The sequence below is a fragment of the Periophthalmus magnuspinnatus genome, chromosome 9, assembly GCF_009829125.3.
Source record: "Periophthalmus magnuspinnatus isolate fPerMag1 chromosome 9, fPerMag1.2.pri, whole genome shotgun sequence".
Lineage (NCBI taxonomy): Eukaryota > Metazoa > Chordata > Actinopteri > Gobiiformes > Gobiidae > Periophthalmus > Periophthalmus magnuspinnatus.
This window is the reverse complement of record NC_047134.1, coordinates 16252582-16273809: the sequence shown is the minus strand read 5'-3', so window position 1 is coordinate 16273809 and position 21228 is coordinate 16252582. Positions and strand designations below refer to the sequence as shown.

The 21228-nt window shown below is 37.5% G+C and overlaps 2 protein-coding genes across 2 annotated transcripts; one reads left to right on the top strand and one right to left on the bottom strand.

Annotated features, from left to right (window-relative positions):
- Positions 1–993: 993 nt before the first annotated feature.
- dgcr6 (DiGeorge syndrome critical region gene 6) lies at positions 994–2546 on the bottom strand. The gene is made up of 5 exons (XM_033972874.2): positions 2376–2546; positions 2139–2299; positions 1954–2054; positions 1748–1888; positions 994–1569 (listed from the first exon to the last, which is right to left on the bottom strand). Exons 1-5 carry the CDS (start codon positions 2480–2482, stop codon positions 1492–1494), a joined length of 588 nt encoding a protein of 195 aa, XP_033828765.1. The 5' UTR covers positions 2483–2546; the 3' UTR covers positions 994–1491.
- Positions 2547–2709: 163 nt separating this feature from the next.
- On the top strand, positions 2710–20941 carry LOC117376012 (rasGAP-activating-like protein 1). The gene is made up of 22 exons (XM_055224049.1): positions 2710–2794; positions 2874–3183; positions 3369–3425; positions 4629–4742; positions 5048–5109; positions 5903–6032; positions 6499–6580; positions 6725–6865; positions 6967–7058; positions 7502–7619; positions 7737–7890; positions 10532–10596; positions 10696–10808; positions 11578–11770; positions 12352–12489; positions 15950–16094; positions 16704–16876; positions 17984–18121; positions 18454–18589; positions 18829–18949; positions 19117–19184; positions 19481–20941. Exons 2-22 carry the CDS (start codon positions 3119–3121, stop codon positions 19624–19626), a joined length of 2451 nt encoding a protein of 816 aa, XP_055080024.1. The 5' UTR covers positions 2710–2794; positions 2874–3118; the 3' UTR covers positions 19627–20941.
- The last annotated feature ends 287 nt before the right edge of the window (positions 20942–21228 follow it).

Sequence of the window (21228 nt, the reverse complement as noted above, 5' to 3'; positions counted from 1 at the left end):
TAATCCGGCCCTCTGAGCGTAACCAAATTATATTAAAATAGGTAAGGGTAAAGCTTGTTCAAAGTTTTTCTGCTGTGTTTATTTAACTGAAATTTAATAAATTACTTATTCATTTAATAAATTAATTTGGAAAACAATTTGAACAATGAGCCTTGCATATTCATGCTTTGCTACATGTTACAGGCCGAATCTCTAATGTAATATATACATATCCTGGTCCGGCCCCTCTGTCAGATTTTAGAACCCATTGTGGCCCGTGTGTCAAAAAGTTTGCCCACCCCTAGACTAGAAAACTACAAAGAGACTGCAATATAAACTGACAACTGTTGTTTGTAGAGGAAACTTTGGGGCTTCCAAAAGTGCAGCCTTTGTCCATTCGAACTGCGATTAATCTTCCAGTTCTAGTAGCGACTATGGTTAAGGTTAGGATCAGTCTTCAGGAAATGAATGAGTCAATGTAATGTCCTCAACAAGCTTTGAAACTCAACATGTGTGTGTCTGTGTGAAGGGTCTACAGTACAGGGCTTTCTCTAATTAAACCAGTGTCTGCCTGAAGAAATGAGGCCAGGTCAAACTGATGTTTACATTAAGTTAGAAAGACACGTGGCTGCTCCGTGCTCACACTAAGACGCTGCACACCAAAATGTGGTCGTGCTGTCAAAGAAAGAAAAGGCTGTCTCTGGAATAGTGTGCCTCCATGTGCCACAAATACTCCTTTAAAATTGAATGTAAACTTTATTAGATAAGTGAATTACAGTTAGTACATGATGTAATCTGGTTGGAACTTTAAGTCGCTCTTCTAGGTATTATCCATAGCAACCTTTTATGGCACATTACTCAACTGCAAGATGATATACTTGTATTGAGTAGAATAAAATGCTTACCTAAAATTTTAGCTACAAAGTTATGCTTACAAAATAGGCATTCCCTTGCTAAATATTAGCCTAGTTATTTAGATTAGAAATCTTTAGATTACATCTGAACAGGTATTTAATCAATTGCTAATTTATATTTTATTTGTGCAATAATTTATTCACAGTTTGAAACACTTCATCAGTCCACATGCCCATAGTATGACCTGAAAATGCACACCTTAGGCTACCACAGAATGTTTCTCACTATAAACAAAACCTTGATTATTCAATAACCAGACATACATTTGGATGTCTTGAGAACTTCTTCCATTAAGTTCAATAAAACAAAGGTTTTCTCCAACAAAAGTCCAGATGCTTTCTTTGGTAATAACACATACAATATGGCCTATTCAAGTTGGTAGCCTATTTTATATCCAACTCCACTTACTTCTGATATCAGAGAAATCACTGTGCCACTACTAGTAGGCTTCAAACTTTCTTCTAGATTTCTCTAGATGTCCGGTACACATATGCACCATATATCCCCAGCAGCAGGTCAGTAATAGCCATCAAAGCTTTGGGCAGACCTGCACACTCTGGGCTTTTGTTTTGTGTTCTATCCAAATTGATGTTGGATTCAAATTATTCCTGATTGAGACTCCTTTTGTTGAAGTTTCAGAATAAGTTCAAGAAGATTCATCTGCATTGTCAGCTCCTAGAAAACAGTAGGTTTGAAATCAATTTAAGTAGAGAACATCCCCATCTGCTGGACAGCTGATATTCCTACAGCAAAAAATCACTACTACTGGATGAGTTAACTGGATTGTACAGGCAGGCCAACAAGCCGTCCAACAAATGACTGTAGTAAATTCAATAAACAAAGCAATATTTACCTGAGGATTAACGGTGACATAAAACCCAGGCACTCCAGCCTTCTCAAGAGTGTTCTGTTGGTCTATTACTTTTTGATCCATTTCTGCTACAATCTTTTTATCCATCATCCTTTGTTCTTCTCGAACACGGACGTCCAAAGCCTAAAACAGAATTACATTTTACCAAATGTTTACATGTTCTCATAGATATATTAAGCACAGCTGACCTCTAGCTCTGCTTGCTGGTTAGATTTTAAAAGAGCCAGGTTGTGTGACTTGCATGTCTGTAGAGCATCTTTGTGCTTCCTTACAAGCTCTTGTTTAAGTGCTGGATAAAGTAAACAGGCATTTAGATAATTAATGTGTTAATAAAACAATTACACATGTGGCGCACATGTGCATTAAACATTACCTTGGTGTTCACCATGCAATTTCTGCCTTTGGTTGTACAGATTTCTCTCTGTCAAATGTTGAATATCCAAGAGTCCCTGCACTATTTCATACACAGTCCCATCGATCAGAGCCAAAGCCAGGTCACTGAGGGTGTTGTAGGACAACCGCTGTTGAAAGGAACTGTACAAACAAAGAAAAACGGTATATACTACTTCATGAATACATAATAAAATGTGATCTATTTAAGAAAGAATACCTGGGAAGATCTTTGACTAAACTTTGCAGTTCTGACAGGAGGTAATAGTGTCTCTCTTGTTGGTTTGTTGTATCACTGCCAGAAACTCCAGAATAAGCGTCCATCATCTTCTTTGTTGCTATTTGCAGATAATTTGTTGTGCGGGTTTTGGAGAGGTTACAGTGAGTTTGGTTTTAGCTAGCTTTAAAGCCGTGAGGACCCTTTGGCTGTCTTATAAAACGCCTGTCTAGATTTCCTTATGTCGAGACAGCAGTAGCGCGCACTGGCCGCCAGGTGGCGAAGCGTGTCACGTTTAAAGAACCTAACGCTCATCAGGTACGACCACACACGCGCAACACCACCAGCAGACATTTACAAAACACACATGATGCTGTAAAAAGGCGTCGTCGCATTTCACGGTCCTTTTGTGAATGGGGAAGGTACGTCGGCTTCATCTAAGAGAGACTTTTCATACAGAATCAGGCACATTTTTGCAGTGTTTTATTGACCTGTCTTTAGGCTTAAGGAGGGGCTGCTGGGGGTCACCGTGACATCGCCAAATCAAATCCAGTTGCCCACACAGTTGCCTCGCTGTGTAACCTTCTGGACTGACTGAGTGACTCCTGCGCGTCTCTGTGGCGCGCTACTGGTGGGCTGTGCGCCGTCACTATGAAATGAAGAAAACTCAGCTGCGGAAGAGAAGAGCTGTTTAAGAGCACGCACATGGAAACAGGAGATATCGCTTGATCTGTTAAACCTCCAAAATGGCTAGAAATACTTCTCTTTATTTTCGGATCGTGGAGGGCAGGAATCTCCCAGCCAAAGATGTGTAAGTAAAGCCTTTACCGCTGGCATTTCTGGATAGGTGAGACATGAGATAACATTCATTTCTTTAATTAAAGCTAATCAAAAAGCATGAATGTAATGTGAGTTATGCACTGTGAGTCTGCTTTTAAACCTTGGGCTGTATAATCATAGTCTTTTCTCTTTTGTTTAATATATTTTGATAACTAGGTCTGGAACAAGTGACCCTTACTGCATTGTTAAAGTTGACAATGAAGTAGTGGCCAGGTGAGTGTCCACTGTTGTCCTGTGTGCATGTAGTTTTATTTATAATAGCTAGAGATCCGTGTATTAGGCTGTAATCTACAGGCGAATGTATTTAAACAAGGTGGAGTTGTGGTGTTTGGTTAGTAATAGTGGTGCCAACAGCATGGCTCCTCCAACATAGAAAACCTTATCCTGGTTTGGCTCAAAAACAACCACAGGTAACCATGGAGAGGATGCATCAATTAGCTAATTTTTAATAAACAGGAACCACTCAGAGGAAGATGCACATATTCATATGATTTATTTTTTGTTTTAATACTGTCCCCTTCTTTAATACTGACCCTTTCTTTCACTATCAGAATCATATGGATTTTGCCAATGCTTAAAAGTTGTGGCCATTAACAAGAACAGGAGGCGAGTACAGTAGCTCCTGATCCATCTGGTATAGTGCGGGACACAGCACAATGAGTCACTATAACACTCTCACTAATTATCTAGTACTTGTGGTTGAGTTTCTGCCTAAATGACTGTATGATGTTCACAGATAATGTGACAGCGAACACAAGTGGGAAATAGCTCGGCCCACTCGCTAAAACAGTGATTAATAGTTAAGACCACAGACACAGTATGCTTTGAGCTATCTAACTACTTAACTCACTGCCTGATCTATTTAAAAATGTTCGCCCATTTGTCTCAAGCATGTTAAATAATTACACTTTATGGAGTATTGTCTTTGCATCACTTTGAACCTTAAATGGGATAAGTTTGTTGAGTGTTACTAAGTAAAACTTTAAGTAAAGCAAACAGTTTACTTTCTCACCTAACAAAATGACATTTTGTAAAAAAAAAAGGCCAGGGGTTATTGTTTGTGCAACCAGCATCTCCAAAAGTAGACAGGAGCAATGAATCAGGCTTTGCATTTTACTAAATATATAGTCTTTAACTGGGAAACAAACAAAAAATTTATAGTACAAAGTATTTAGTGCTCTTTGACTGTTTTAATTGCTTGTGTTTTCACTCTGGCTAGGAGTTCGTCAGCAACCTTAACATAAAAAAATGTTCAAAAGGTTTTCTAGTGCCTCACATTTACTGTTATTGTGAAATTAGCTCTCCCAAAAATCTAGGACAAGAAAATGAATACAATTTATTTGGCTTAGTAAAATATGCGTAAAGGCCGTATTAGTAGACATATGGTGTGTACTGTGAGTTGTCTACCTGTTCCAGGACAGCCACAGTGTGGAAGAACCTTAATCCTTTCTGGGGTGAGGAGTACACGCTGCACCTCCCGATGGGATTTCACTCGCTGTCTTTTCATGTCATGGATGAAGACACGATTGGGTAATATTCACATCTGTTCCTCAGTAATTTCATTTTTACATTCAGGTCCTGGGATAGTGGACATGATTAAGTTGCGGTTTTCCAAGCTATTTCTGGGCTGATTAATTAATGCGTTGGGTTAAAGGATCACATTAAATCATGGAAAGACTCAAATCTTTGAAACAGGTAAACAGTATTGGACAGATGGTAGCTCACAGGAGTGATTAGGTCGTGTTTTTCCTTATAACGAGTGCATTCTGTTAAATTTCTAACTAGAACAAACCAGTTTTGTAAATTTGTTAACCAATTTTCTTCTTTCACTGCAGCCATGATGATGTGATTGGTAAGATTACTTTGACCAAGGAAGCTATTGGATCTCAAGCTAAAGGTAAAGCTATGGAAAGGGGCATGCAGAGTAATTAATAATGTCTGGAGTGCATGGCTGTTGCTTTGAGGGTAAACATCCACATATTCCTATAACAACACGGGGCAAAAGTCAGAGCCACTGAGGAGCCAGCCTGCTTTACAGTTTATGGGAATGTCTGCAGTGTGGCCAACACTGTGTTTTACTTCAGTATGGGCATCATCATTGTTTTTCTACACAAATATATATTTTTCAGGCCACATACACACACTGCACATAAGGAATAAACTAGAGGAGCTGCCATTTGGAAATTTTGTGTATGTTCATATAGCAATCACGATTTGGACGCTTTTCTCCTACATGTAGCAAATCTCCTCTGAGAGCATAACACTCTCTGCTCCTTAATATAATCCACCCACAAACAGGTGCTTCAATAAAGACTCAATCTCTGTTATTCCCCCAATTTATCAGAGGCCTTCGTGTTATACTTTCTTGGTATGTAGCTCTCATACTTCTTAAGCAATACCCATCTTTAACTTTGTGCCTCAAAACATAAAAGGGTTAAAAACCATTTTGTATTTATCAGCAGCTTGTTGATGCCACTCTTAAGCACCACCTGGCTGGCATGGCCTTCAAATCTATGATTCATTGCTACATGTTGCTACTGAGTCAGTTCCTCCTTCATAAGAATATCTAGAGTCTAGTCTGTCACACTATAGCTACCCTTAATTAATTAATAATTCATAATTATTGATATTTGGTTTACTCTTCAAATTAATAGAAATGCATAATAGCATTTTTAATACTATTGCTTTAGGTTTGGACAGCTGGCTGAACTTAACAAGGGTCGACCCAAATGAAGAAGTCCAAGGGGAGATCCGCCTTAGTTTGGTCCTGCTCAAACACTCAGAGAAGATCAGCCTAAGATGTCAAGTCATCGAAGCCAGGTAACACAATCACAGGAGTTAACGCTGCTCTAGAGTATACTAGATTATACCAAAAAATGCCATTTATGTCATTTTTACATAATTGGTGGTGCTTTAAATTGACCTTGTTTACATAGTACGTAGTACAAACAGTATCCTGTATAACAGTGTCCTGTTATTGTTTTAACTGTTGTATAGATTAACCTTATCAATTATGCCCCAAGCCTCTTCACTACTCAGCAGAGTCTTCTGCTGCTATCACACCATTTAGTCAATGCCCCATCTGTGTGTCCCAGGCTGCAAGATCTATCTTTCTGACATGTCGCTAATGAACATGCCAATCAGGGCTTCAGCACAAGGTTATGTTTAGCTGAATTACTTTAAACTTTAAATAACTATAAAGCACAGCCATCCAAGTCTTCCTTTTTTGTGGGAAACATTTAACACTTAAAATGTTCTTTTTGAGTGTTTATGTTTTGTTTTTCAGAGATCTTGCCCCGAGAGACACCTCTGGCACCTCTGATCCTTTTGCAAGAGTCATATTTAACAACCACAGTGCAGAGACCTCGGTAAGCTGTCTGTGTACATCATGTTCTGTCTGTGCTCAGGTCACAGCGTCTTGTCCCTCTGATGTCATTCACTGCGGGAGGAGAAAATATTGTATGACATATGGCATAAAGAGGATTTATTTGTGCCACGTGTTTTGGGTTCAGATTATTAAAAAGACACGGTTTCCTCACTGGGGGGAGACTCTTGAGCTGGAGCTTGACCCAGAAGAGCTGTGTGAAGAGGGCCCTTTCACTGTGGAAGTGTGGGACTGGGACATGGTTGGCAAGAATGATTTTTTGGGGAAAGTAAGTTATCATTTATAACATTTAAAATAGTTTTTGTACGGTGTCATTGTTGTATATGTGCGACCAACCAATATTCCACTTGGCTAATTGTCTATTGGCAGGTGGAAATCCCTTCAGCGTGTTTACACAAGTCACCTCATCTGGAGGGATGGTTTCGTTTGCTGCCCTTGGGAAACAATGAGGTTGATGCTGGGTGAGAATGTGTGTTCTGTTTATGAGTTGTACTGTGAATTGATTGTCTGAGTACTTCCAAGCTGGGAACCTGAAGCAGCAATTAGTGTGTTATTTTAAACCATTCAGTGAGTGATGCCCTGCTTATAATGCATTTAAATTGTCCTTACAGGTACACTTTCTGTAGCAGTGTTTCTGCCATTGTCTCTGTAATATGTATGCATTATTTAGCTTTTATCTATTCTATTCTGAAATGTAGGATGTTGCTAAATTTGGCTTATGACGTAACAGCATTTTTGTGATGGGGCAGCTAGAAGTACTGTTTTTAACTTCATTTTGAGTTTGGTTGGATAAATACAGACCCTTGTCCCCATCTAGATGTGTACTCATCACAGTCAAATCTTATAATAACCTATATTTTTATATTATACCTATATTTTGTGTTTGCTTCATTTTATCTTCCAGTGGTAAACTCGGGGCGCTGCGTCTCAAAGTGCGTTTGGTGGAGGACCGTATTTTGCCCTCAGTGTATTATACGCCTCTTATTGACCTTTTGGTAGAGTCAGTCATCTCTCCTACAGACGTACGTCCTGGTATTGTGTGTAATACTGTGTGGTTTTCTTAGTTACTAATGACTGAATTAGTAATATATCCTTGTGTGTGTTGTGGTTTGTAATTGAGCCTGTTGTTCTATCACCAGGTGGAGGAGACTAGTGCTCTGACTATGTTGGAGGAAGTGACCACAGTAGAGAGCCGTCAGGATGTGGCCATGACGCTGGTAAAGATTTACCTGGGCCAAGGCCTCGTGGTGCCATTCTTGGATTACCTCAACACCCGTGAGGTCAACCACACAAGTGAGCTCAGATCTTTTATGAGTAACACAATGAAGAGCTTGTACTTTTCTTTTTTCATTACAATGTATACATTGTAAAACTCCATTGATTAGAATGAGCCTCTCTAATTATAGAACAAGGACATGTTCATGTGGAAAAAATAACACAATAAGTTAACAAGTGCTTGATTTAAGTAGTATTTGTCTTGATTTAAGTACATTTTGACAAGATTTGCCAATGGAACAAGCACAAAGCACAAAATCAAAATGTCTTTTTTTACTTATAATACGAAAACAACAAGAAAGAACAACAAGAAATTTCTCACTTGAAATGAAGAGACAAATACTATTTCATACTTGAAATAAGCAAAAAATTATTTGGCAAATTGTTCTATTGGCAAATCTTGTTTTAAGAAAATGTGCTCGAATCAAGACAAATACTTATGAACATATTATCTTATTTAAGATGTTTTTTCCCTAATGTTTTGGGATACAGACTGATGGAATCTGGAAATTTTAGCTCATAGACAATAACTGCAATAACACAGTATGATTTTTAGTTTTTATAAATCTTAATACAGATATTTGAATAGCAGTAGTCCCAATATTTTACAACTCTGAATGCCTACACCAAAAATGTGACTTCTTTGCAAGAACAAAATAATCAGCAAAAAATGTATTTAAATCTCACTTTTTATGATTCATGTGGCATCATTGAAAAAAGTTGGATATTCTCTAAATAAGTGGGGCGAAGAAACAAGGGCCTAAATGGCTATGCAGGACAACCAAAAGATGGGCAGGTGGTCACCCTTACATTGATTATATTCTGGGCGATCAGATATAAGGGTGAACAAATTCTGGCCTTTCATAAGGGGTTGCAGTGACTCAGTGGTCAGAGCGTTCAACCTGAATGTTGGCAGTTCAATCTCAGCTTCTACCAATGAATACTGCTGTTGTTGGACATGGTGGGGTGTAGTAAAAGTGTAGTAAAGTAAAGTGCTGCACAAATGTATGTTATTAATATTCAAATATATTTCATACCACCATGTGTTTATTTTATTGCAAATATTTATTAGAGCCCCTTGAGTGTTAATTGTTATATTAAAATTATAACTTTACCAGTTTAATTTTTGAAAAAAGTACTATTCTGACTAATATAGATTTACACCTAACATTAAAGTTCAAAGTTAACATCTAAAAATATTGTGTGAATTCCAACATTCACCCTGAATATCTGACAAAATCATAGTTTGGACAAAGTGGTTTTTCCCTTCTGCACTGACCTGTTAAAGGATGCGGCTACTCATGTTTTGCGTGGGCATAAAAACCTACCAGTGCTGTATTTATGGCCCTAATGACAATCACTTACTCACCACAACAGTGCGTTTGTTCTCCATGGTTTGTGTGTTAGTCATGTGAAGCCTCCACAACACGTCCCCATGTTGTAATTCACACTCAGTTTTGCGCCGTCGACGGGTTTTCTCTGTTACTGTCAGATAATAAGCAAAGAGTTTCTATAGCAACGACTCACTATTCAAACTGTGCTTGATTAAGGAATAGATACTTTGGAGGTATTGGCTCAGTTTTCAATATAACTGGTGGGTTATTTGCTTGTTAGTTAGTAGTTATAAGCTCTTACTTAATTGACTGCCCCACTATTCAGGTAAGAAGATGTAAATTTGAACCAGGCTTACATGGAGTTGACTAGTTGTGAGAAATAGAATCTGTAATATTGTATATTTATATTTCATTCATTCATATTGCACAATCGTATTTTTTGAAAACATATCATTCTTCCTCAATTGTATTTGAAGTCTTACCTTTCTATTTGAAGGCAATGTTAATGACTAATGCCTAATTGATTGTAGAAGATTGTCAAACAAAACGATACAGGAAATACTTTACACCGCCCACCCACCCATATACAGAAAAAAAAAAAAAAAAATGCTGAAAATTAAGTCATTGTTGCCATGGCTATATCGGCATTGTCACCGTGAAGAATTTATGTAATGCAGCACAGAGCTTAGTGTGTCTCCCAGTTTGACAACATTTCTGAGTCAGACAAGCTAATTATATCATTGTGTAGCATCAAATAAATGTAATGTATGGATTTACAAAATGATTGCACATTATTTTGTTTAATTATATACAGTATCTAACACTACCTGTTTCCTTTTGTCATGCTCATAAAAACGATAAAAGTGGTTTTGAAAGATTTTTAGAAAGATTTAGAAAGGTGAAGAGGTCTCAGGTCTGGTTAGCTGGGCAACAATTCATTGCTAGCTGTATTGGTTTTCACATTTGTAAGGGATATTTCCCCTAGAAACGTGTATAAATGTGTTTTAGATGTGAATTAGATGCTGCATGTAAAGTAAAATGTAAATTTCAGGCTTTATTTACAGTGTTTTCTGTGTTGAAGGAGTTGGGACAGGAAAAAGTCACATGAAGTGGCAATGAATACATAAATAATCAAGATGTCTGTAGCGGTGTCCGCTTTCAAATTCATTCAGATGGTCTTTAACATACTTAACATAACATATTAAGGCACCTTGATAGACATAATTGCTTAGCCAGAGGTATTTTTATACAGCTTGTAACCTCTTAATTAAAAATGATTCATTATTATTTTTTGGATAATTAATAATATTTTACCTGTTTTGCAGCTGATCCTAACACATTATTTCGGTCCAACTCCCTTGCCTCCAAAGCAATGGAACAGTTCATGAAGGTGTGTAAAATGTAAAAATGTCTTACATACTGGAGAGGTTCATTTGTATGTTTAAAATATGGCAAGATAAAGTACTTTGCTGCATGTTTTTGTTGCCAGGCTGTTGGCATGCTCTATCTCCATGAAGTCCTGAAGCCAATCATCAACCGGATCTTTGATGAGAAGAAGTACATTGAACTGGATCCATGCAAGATCGACTTGAACAGACTCAGGTAAAGACACTCAGCATGTTCAGCTTCTCTTTTCAAACCTAAAATCATTGAACTATTCTGGATGCTGGTGCTGCGTGACACATGTTACACATGGGAATTTGGTGTGTGCAGTTCACGACGTAGGCGTTAAAATGGTCAAATGGAAAGCTGCCACTGGAGACAATCTGCTTCCTGTTATACTTTGCCCCTAAGAGGAAGACATTGGTGCAAAAGAAAAAAAAAAAAGTAAAAGGAGAGAAGTCTGTTGCCTGGCAACTGGTCTGAACCCCCAGAGATATCCATCAGAGCGGGAGGGGCAGATCCAGGATCAGCAATGACTGCAGCCGTCATAGAGTCTATTTATCTTTCTCTGTACACTCTGGTGTGCTTGGCATGCACCAGGGATTGGCAAAATCAATAATCAAAGCTGCCAGCTTGTATAATTATGAAAGCAAAAATTGTCATGGATTATAATCATGGATGCAATCTCATAAATCCTGGCAGATGGGCTCACCAGTGCACTGTGTGTATATTTTTTAAGACAGGATAAACACCAGGTTGTGTTAGGAGGGGCACAATCATTAAATATTTTAAACATTCAATTGACGCAACACTGTAGATACTGCCATTTCCATATTATCAGTACAAACTAGCCTCAAAGCATCCAGTGTAAAACCATATGCCCAGTGAACTTTTCTTCCATGATGTGGTTTTAAAAAGAGTCAAAGAAAATACAGAACAGTTTCAAGATAATTGAACAAAGTGTGATTGCTTGTTCTTCCCTCTTAAGGCGGATATCCTTTAAGGGTGGCATGTCCGAGGCTGAGGTGCGGGACAGCAGTGTGGAGATGCTGCAGATTTATTTAACCAGCATCATCGACTCCATCGTGAACTCAGTCGATCAGTGTCCGCCCGTCATGAGAGTGGCCTTCAAACAACTGCACAAGAGGGTCGAGGAGCAATTTACTGAACCTGAGAACGAGGTCAGCCTGGATGTCTCTAATAGAAAGCCTTTAGCAGCCAATTGATTTCACATTAAGTTTGTATGTTGAATGTTCTTCTATAGTTCTTGAGCTAAATGGATAATAAAAAACCCAATAAGTTTGTTACATTTAGGAGTATTTTATAATAACCCTCACTCTTAGTTAAAATTAGGTTCCCTAATTTTCAAACCATGGAAGGAGGAAGTATTTAAATAAAATTATTATCTGTGACTAAAGGTGGGCAGGTTATCGAAATAACGATTATATTGTGAATGTTGTTTTGAAGATATGCAAAATTTGAATGTTAAGTATATTTATGTTATATAATTTACAATGCAAAAATGCCGCAAACACAGGTATAAAGACATGTTTTAACACATTTCTGTTGAATGGACCTATTATTGTCATTGCAATCCTTTTAAAGATATTCATTTTTTTCAATATTGCTATAGACACGTACAACTTTCTGTCAAGGTGGTACCCCGCCTTTAAGCATTATTATAGCTACTTTTATCAATTTTACCACCCAATGCAATAATGTTGGTAACGTTTGTGTTTGTGCATGTGATAAATATTTTCAGGATGTGAAGTATTTGGCCATCAGTGGATTCTTCTTCCTCCGTTTTTTTGCTCCTGCGATCCTCACGCCCAAACTGTTTCAGCTGAGGGACCAGCACGCTGACACCCGCACGAGCCGGACACTGTTACTACTGGCCAAGGTATCACTCAAAACATGCATTTAAATCTATCCAGAAATAAACACAACATGAATAATTTAGCTTGGTCTAGACATCCCAATTGCAGTAAGAGCTGGGGAAAAAATAATAGCAGCTTAAAGTTCTGTTTATATTGACGTGAATGGTAGTACATGTAATTTGTTTCTGTGGAAGTAATTTGAAGGTAAATCAAAATAACTTCACGAAATAATAATTAATAGAGATGCATGCACAGGTAGGTCAGTCTGTCCCATATAAGGTTATTTATAGAAGAAAAACAAAGCAAAACTCAAAACTCAAAACGGTTGGTGGTTGGGTTTAGACTTGGACTTAGACTGAGAGGGGAACTGGGGGAGAGGCCGGGAGGCTACCAGTCTGTGGCCAGGGCAGGCCTGGGCCCTGTCCTGTCTGTATCTGCTGTAACAAACAATAAACCTTTTTTCTTGTATTTCAAAACTCACCGAGCTTCGCAAATGGATTACTTTTCAAGTAGAACTGTAATTTTTCCACAACAGCGATAATTCAATAATATTATATTTTTCTACTCTGGTTATCAGTGTGAATAACCTTCTAAGATTGACTTTTGTGCATGTTTTGTTTTTGTATAAAACTAGTTGCATTGTGCTCCATAGACTCCTATTACAAAATGCTTATTTTGACAATCCCCTTTTATTAAAACCCTAAAAAAGGCTTTTCCCTGTTATTTTATGTTTTCCTATTGAAATCTATATACAATTATGTAAAATGCAATATTTATTTTTTCTTCACAAAGTTGTCACATTTTCCATGAGCCCTTAAATCCATGGCGTATACTGTAACTGTAACTGACTTTTTTCTTGTGACTGGCTCTCCCATCTGAAACAATTTTTTCTTTTTTGGGTACAATGTTAGTTTGAACAAAAAGGTTTTGTTCAAACTGAGAAAATCGTAACCATGCGTTTATAATGCATGCAAAAAAAACCCCATGTGTTTATAATGGCAGCATATGATGCTTCCATTATAAATGCATAGTTTTATTTTCACTATAATTTGCATAGAAAAAAATCTTTTTATTCTTTTAATATACCTTTTCTAGCAGCAGTAGTCTCAGATTCAGTGAAATTAGAGACATTTTCATAATTGTACTAAATTAAGATGTTTTTTCACATACATTCTATACTATACAATATTTTTAATATATTTATTTACTGATGCGATTATAATGGACGTCAATGGATACACACATTTCTGAAACACATCCAGTGTATACAAAACGTCTCACCAAAATGTATCAGATCGAGATGAAACTCATATCTCTAAAAACCTGTTAAACCACACATATGTGTGAAGTTATCACTATAATTACACCCTCAAATACACATATTTCTATATAGGACATGTGATTCAAAGACCCACAGAAACACTATTTGAAACTTTTTTTTTTCACTCCAACTCTTCAGACTTGAAGAGGTACTCACTACCAACAAATCTACACCATTTTTGGTGAAAAAAAATCTCAGCTGGGTTCTAGGCAACATTTCTTCAAAGATGGCTATTTTTCATATAGGGTCACAATAGAAATGAGGAGGGAAGGGGCAAAGAAGTTGGTACATTTTTGAAAAACAAAATTTGTACTCATATTCATTTGGTTTGCTCCAGAAAAATGAAAACTTGAACCAGAGATGAGTTTCACCCTGATTTTTAGAGAAAGGGTAAAAAAAAAAAAAGTTCATAATAGAAGTCAATGGATACACACATTTCTGAAACATGCTCAGTGCCTACAAAACTTCCCCAAAATCGGTCAGGTCAGGATCAAATTCACATATGTCTAAAACCTGTAAAAACACACATCTGTGTGAATTTTATGGGAACAACCACAGCCAAAGTCATCACGATAAATGTACCTTCAGATACTCAAAATTTTCTCAAGGGTTAAATAGTTTTTGAACAACTTTTGAAGAACTTCCAAACAATCACAGTTAGTTATGGAGGTTTTAATGATCAGATCATGATTTGTTGAGTACAAAATTTGAACCTTTTTTATAAGTAATGCAATACTGTGTAGTGCCAAGTCATTCAAACAAATCCAATTTCAAACAAAGTGGGTCAAGTTTCCAGGAAACGTGACACCATTAAAAACCCATTTTCCCCACACTGACAAGAAAAGCATTTTTAGCTATCATGACTTAAGCTTAAGCTCCCGTCTGTCTTCTCACCTTCTTCTTTTCGAAGACTTAGTGGTTGGTTTTATGCAATGTTATAGACGGGCTTTGATGAAGGCTATTAACAGTGAAATGTGTCATAGTAGTAAACACTCAAAAGTACTGGAAAATCAGAATTCTAAAGATAAAAACCCACATTTCAAAAATGTTATTAGACCCATTTTAAATGAAGTATCATCACTACAAGCAGTATTAGTTGTAAGTTATACCTAAAGTTAGACCTGAGTAGCTTGGCGTTGGTGGTTGCTGTCCATGGTGCTGAAGCACTGTTGCCATGGTCTTGAACAGAGAAAGGGGAAGGTGCTATTTTTACCCCTGTGAGCTATGGCCTGAGCCTGGTTCAAAGGGGAGCTTCAGAGAGGTGGTCGTAAGGGGACTTCCTCTCCTCCACGGGCCAGGTGCGGGCCCCACAAAGGGCCACGCAGCAGGAGTGGCAACAGGGACCCATTTGATGTCATACTTTTAGGTATATATAGTGTGTACTTCACTAACAGTCAAAGCTCAGGGAAAGTTAATAGTCAGCTCCAGTCACATAAAGGGGAAATATTCTTGTTATTCATAATGTAGGGTTTTATAAGAGAATGGTGGCTGTACCATAGACCTGTAGTTTTTGTTTTTGAGGGACCTACTTTTAGCTAACTATATAGTAGACAGTTCTCTTGGATTGACCAACTTTTTTTCTTTCTATTTCTAAGTTCCTAGTTGAGATGTTGTACTGTTTTAAACTGTGTTAAAAGGCCTTTTATGGACAGGTGCAGAAAATTTTCATTTTTTCTATAACAGTTGAAACAATACACCTGGATTATCCAATGTACAGTAATTACTATGTGTATATCATAAATTAAATAGATAAAAGTTAAATTCTTGGAGCAGATGGGATTGGAGGGGTCTGTATACAGCTTATATATCGACCCTGTTTAGGTTTTCTCCAGGTGCTCATTTTTCCCTTACCACTAAAAGCATGTACAACAAGGTCCACTTCTTTGTAAATGAAATACAGTTTGTAAACAGAGTTAAAAAGAAACAAAAAAGTCTTAAGGCAAGACAGCAGACAAAATGTAAAAAAGAGTGTAAATAAATATTGATATATATACTCAATCTTCCTTCTACTGCTTCTACTGCTTAATTTGTGTTAATAAATGTACTTTTTGTGATTTTGTCTGGATTGTGTTGATGTGTCTTATTAAACTACCACTGTCAAGACCATGGCCTTTATAAAATACGACTTACTATTAGAATAACCATATATTTTTCTCATGCAGGCTTTACAGAGTGTTGGAAACTTGGGTCTTCAGCTAGGCCATGGAAAGGAGCAGTGGATGGTACCCTTACACCCCATTATCCTCCGCAGTGTGGCCTCAGTGAAAGACTTTCTGGACAAGTTAATTGATATTGACCATGACACAGGTAAGCACGCTAACCACGTGCACTACCCTGCTAAGGTTCAGGGATCACACTATGAGCTTATCGGCAGTGAGACAGGTGGTAGATAGAGAGGTACTGCTGTTGCGTGGTGTGAAATATTCATAACTAGCTGAGACAGAGAAGACATGGTTAATGAGCTGGCTGGGCGTTGGGGTGAGAAACTGCAAGCGCTCACACACGCTACACTGGTTAGCCTACATGTCTTAGCTGCTTTCTTGTCGTCTTATGTCAGAGGTTGTGGTTGAGTACCGCCCCCCTTCTGCAGATCAGGTTTCACACCCACTGTTTAGCCTGAAAGGCCAGTTTGACATTTAGTGCAGGTCAGGGGGGATTGATAGACATAAGAGGGCTCTTGTTAGGTCATATTGTGCCTATTGTGCATGTTGAGCCCAAATATTACTGCTGTAAAAATAAAATATTTGTTTTACTGCTACAGCACCACCTTGTGTGTTTGTGATCTGTAAAAAAACACAAAAAAAACTTAACTGTGCTTTATGTGAAACTATTAGAAAATAGGCCATGGTCAAGGAACTGGTCCTATTGTCAAACTATTATTAACACCTGTTGTGTGAATGTGTGCATGTTTCACAGTGTCAGAGGTCCCGCAGAGGGCTGTTTTCATGCCCTCGGTCACAGTCAAAGAGGGCTACCTGCAGAAATATAAAACTGAAGGACCACAGCTGTTATCCAGGTTTGCCTTTAAGAAACGGTATTTCTGGTTGACCAGCGAGACTCTGTCCTATGCCAAGACGTCAGACTGGCAGGTGAGTACTGTCATCTGGATTATGTGGTAGAAAAATGGTTGCTTCAACAGTAGAACAACTTATCTGAGCAATCTACCCAACTTTACTTATATGACACATTTTATAAGCAAAAATATTTTCAGGTGTATATAAACCCAGTAGGGAAACACTATGTAATGTATTAGTAATATTTGGTTAATTATATTAATACTCACTGAATGATGGTTTTAGAATATTAGATTTCTATTACTCATCTTTATTAATCATCAGTGTTGTGTATTATTGGAGAAGTAAGGCTTTTAAAGGAATCAAGCGTGCAGTGTGAGTCATTGTAAAGTGTTACACTTATGTTTAACTGCAAGAACCTACAGTATTTACAATAATCCTTCCCATTTGACCTGTGGTTTTGAGCCAAAAACAGATGAGTAAACTTTTGAATCAAAGTCATACTAAAGTGACTCACCCATTATTAGCAGCTGATATGCTCCAGTGATAAATCCGGCTTGTCCTCTGAAGGACACTTATCAAGCAGTTTCATAGAGAACATTTTAGTAATCCGCAGCTTAATGCATTTGTGTTGATCTCTTTGTGTGGACATCATTAGTTATTACTGTATGCTGCCTAACCTTGTGATAATGATGCCTCATTCACCAAACTCAAACTGAGCAATAGTGAGTGGGGACAGCCACTCTCTGTGGGCCTGGAAAAAGCTTAGTCTTTGAGCCTTCCTTATGCTTTGTGTTATTGGAATAAAGGACAAGGGTTAATTGAAAGCTGTGGATATTCATGCTAACATTGCAAATCAGATTTTAGACAATGTCCTAGCCCCTTTCTTCCATATTGCAGTAGTGTAGCCTCAGTCAGACAAGCTCCCATTGGAAGTGGCTGATTTACACTTTAAAGTGGCTTTTTCTGCTACGCTGATCTCATTAGGTCTCCCTTCTTGTCTCATAGCTCCTGATAATCTTATGCATGTAAAATATTTCACTGCAACATACTATGCTGCTAATTAGCCTCCTAATCATTATACATTCAATTTACACCCCTGACATATGTTAGTATGAGTCGTGATTACCACTGTGTACACTTGTCTTAATTGGAGTTGTTATGTGGGCTGAATTGTTGCAGGTGCGCTCTTCAATTCCCATTCAGTGTGTATGTGCCGTGGAGAGAGTGGATGAAAATGCCTTTCAGCAGCAAAATGTGATGCAGGTCGTCACCCAGGACAACGACGGACAGCTGCACACAATATACATCCAGTGCAAGGTTGGCCTGTCAACAGCACTTAAAGCACACCTACACATGTACAACAACTATGCACTGTTTGTTAACTATTACTCTTAATGCAGCATTAAACTGTACAGTCAAACTAGCCACAAGCAAGCATAATCTTTATCTATAACAAGCCTTGATATATAAGAATGTCTGGAAAGGCATCAAGTTAAATGTAAGATTAAATATGAAAATCACTGCACAACAGGAAGAAGATGATAAGCTGAAAAGCCTTATTGCTACTATACACCCATCCAGAATCTCAAAATAGCATTGCATTTGTATACCTTGAATAGTTTGTGTTTAATTGCATTTTCCTCCCTTAGAATGTTAATGAGTTAAACCAGTGGCTCTCAGCAATCAGAAAAGTCAGTATCTACAATGAGCGCATGCTGCCTTCTTTCCACCCGGGAGCTCATCGCAGCGGCAAGTGGACGTGCTGTCTGCAAGCTGACCGAAATGGTACTTTTTATTGACCTTCATAGCTTCAAATTAAGCATTTTTTTTACAAAACAACTTTTGAAATAAAACAATTATGTAATTTCTCTCGGAACATGGATATCTGACTTTTTCCAGCTATCACTGAGAAAGTGTAATTTTATTACAACAAGCAATTTGGCGTATTTAATCTAGAAAATTACATATTAAGGTAAATATGTAAAGCTGGGTTTTGAAGGGAGATTTTGGATGTATTTTTTCAGTTACGGGCTGCAGTCGGACTCACTCTGCTGTTACCCTTGGTGATTGGAGTGACCCCCTGGACCCTGATGTAGAAACCCAAACCATTTACAAGCAGCTACTCCAGGGCAAGGACAAACTCAGGTCTGTGAAGAAAATAAAAACAAACAACACAACTAAATCCCTAGCAGTTTACACTCTGAACACTAGAGGGCAATGTTGCAACAGTCTGATCTCACTGTTGGTCATTTTGATTGCAGAGTTGAAAGTATATAATGCACGGTAATGCTGTGATTATTGCTCTGCTGCAGGAAGAAGTATCTGGAGATTTCAGAAGCTGACCAGAAGTCAAGCAATAAAGAAAAGAGGATCAACTCAGGTGAGATAGCATCTCTAAAAATAACCATGTACAATGACAAATGGTGGCAAAATGTGTATTCAAATGTATCATAAAATAACCCAAACTAAACATTGATCCAATTTCATAACACTCTATGATCACATTATAACGTATTAAATATATTGCTATGTATATTCTGAATAGTGGTAATTGTGGAATGGTGTTGTAGTAGTTTTGGTGAAGCAGTGTTACCACAGTATTTGTAAAATTGTAGTATTACTGGTATATTCATGTGATTATTAATATAATTATTTTTTACTTTACATGTGTTGTAGAAGGTGCGCAGTGCAACGTGAAGTCAAAAGCAGGTCTGAGTGTCCCAGTCCGTCTGTTGGCAGTGATCACAGATTTGGAAAAGGCTCATAATGCCTTCCAGCGCCGAGAGAAAGAGGACCCCAACTGTGTCATATTGAACCACTAAACCCCAAGCTGCCCTGGGACACCACATGAGGGGTAACACACTGTCCCATATCTGGACCTATGAAAATGATCTTTGGGTATCTCTAGATCCAACATTTCACTGGATTCTCCCCAAAGAGGCAGACGTTGCTATACTCAATGCCACCAGCTGCCAAAAGGGGGAGTGATGATGACACACGATGATAAAGGGGACTTTGAAGCAAGATCCAACGTGATTCTGTATGTAGATAACAAGCTATCTGTTGCATGCCCCAGTCCACTTGATATATGTGAAAATAAGCTTTTATACTGTATATGGACATTGTACAGGACACAAGTCTGTTTTTATGCAAAGCGGAGCTTTTTGTTTTTGTGTAATGTACAGTTTGTAAAGCATCTTTTGAATATTGGGTTTTATGATTTTTTTTAATTTTATAAATACTTTTAATTGATCACATGGATGTAGCATTTCAGTCTAGGTTCAGACCACCAGGTCATAGTGTACACTGTAATGCTTTTGTTTGGTGCTATTACTTAAGCCAGTGGTTTTCAAATGCAGTTCAATTTTCATCTGCTTGATTGGTGTTTTTGTAGTTTAGGATAAATCCCGGAAGCCATTGCAAATGTTTTATGGGTAACATTTACCTTAAATTTAAAACGCATCATCATTATATAATGGAACGTCTGTGCCACTGTAAATGGCTTATGTCATCATGTTTAATATGCTAATTTCAAGAAATTAAAGCATGTTTTGAAAAGTTTTATATGTTAACTATACATGTGCAAGTAAATTAATGACACTAATGTGGAAAAAGTTTCATTTTTAATATATTTGTATATATTGAGAGACTACATTTTAAGCCATAACGATAGTTACATTTATAATAAAACACTGCACCTGGAGTCCAAATGTATATTCATGTTTTGAATTTAACTTTTGAAGCAATGTAACTACTACTGTACTTTTATTTATTTTTAAGATAAGGTCCAGGCATGAATTGTAAAGCAATCTTAGGCGTGTGGACACAAAATGAATGTAATGTTGGCACAGTCTGTTGATGTTTTTTCTTTAAAGACGTAAGACTGTAAATACATTAACTGCCTTTGGACAAGCTGAAGAAGCGACAATCAAAAGACAGTGAATATAGTGCTTTAGGAGTGTATTATTTTGCATTAAATTATTTCACTATGTAAAATTGCCTAAAGGAAGTATATCCAGTTCAACTTCTTGTCTTTCATTTTGCAAACACAGTTGTTGGTTGTTAACTGTGAAACAGAACCAAATGTATTATTCAGTAAAATCTTCAAATACAAAAATTAAATAATTAAAAATGTTGATTATTATGTTCACATTATTCAGCACAATGGTTGACTGGGGACAGAATGACATCCATTGATTCATGAAATTACTGGGATCTGGGATCTCTCATGGTCTTAGAGATCCCAGAACACCAGTACGGTAACAGCTCTTTGTTGTCTTTTTAAAAAATTTATTTGAATTAAGAGTTCAGGATTGAACAGGAACCACTTACTTTGGAGGTCAGGCAACATTTACCTGCTTCACTCAGGTTAACAAAGGGTCTTTATGAAAACTCATGTGGTTGCATTTCAGTGGATAATTTTT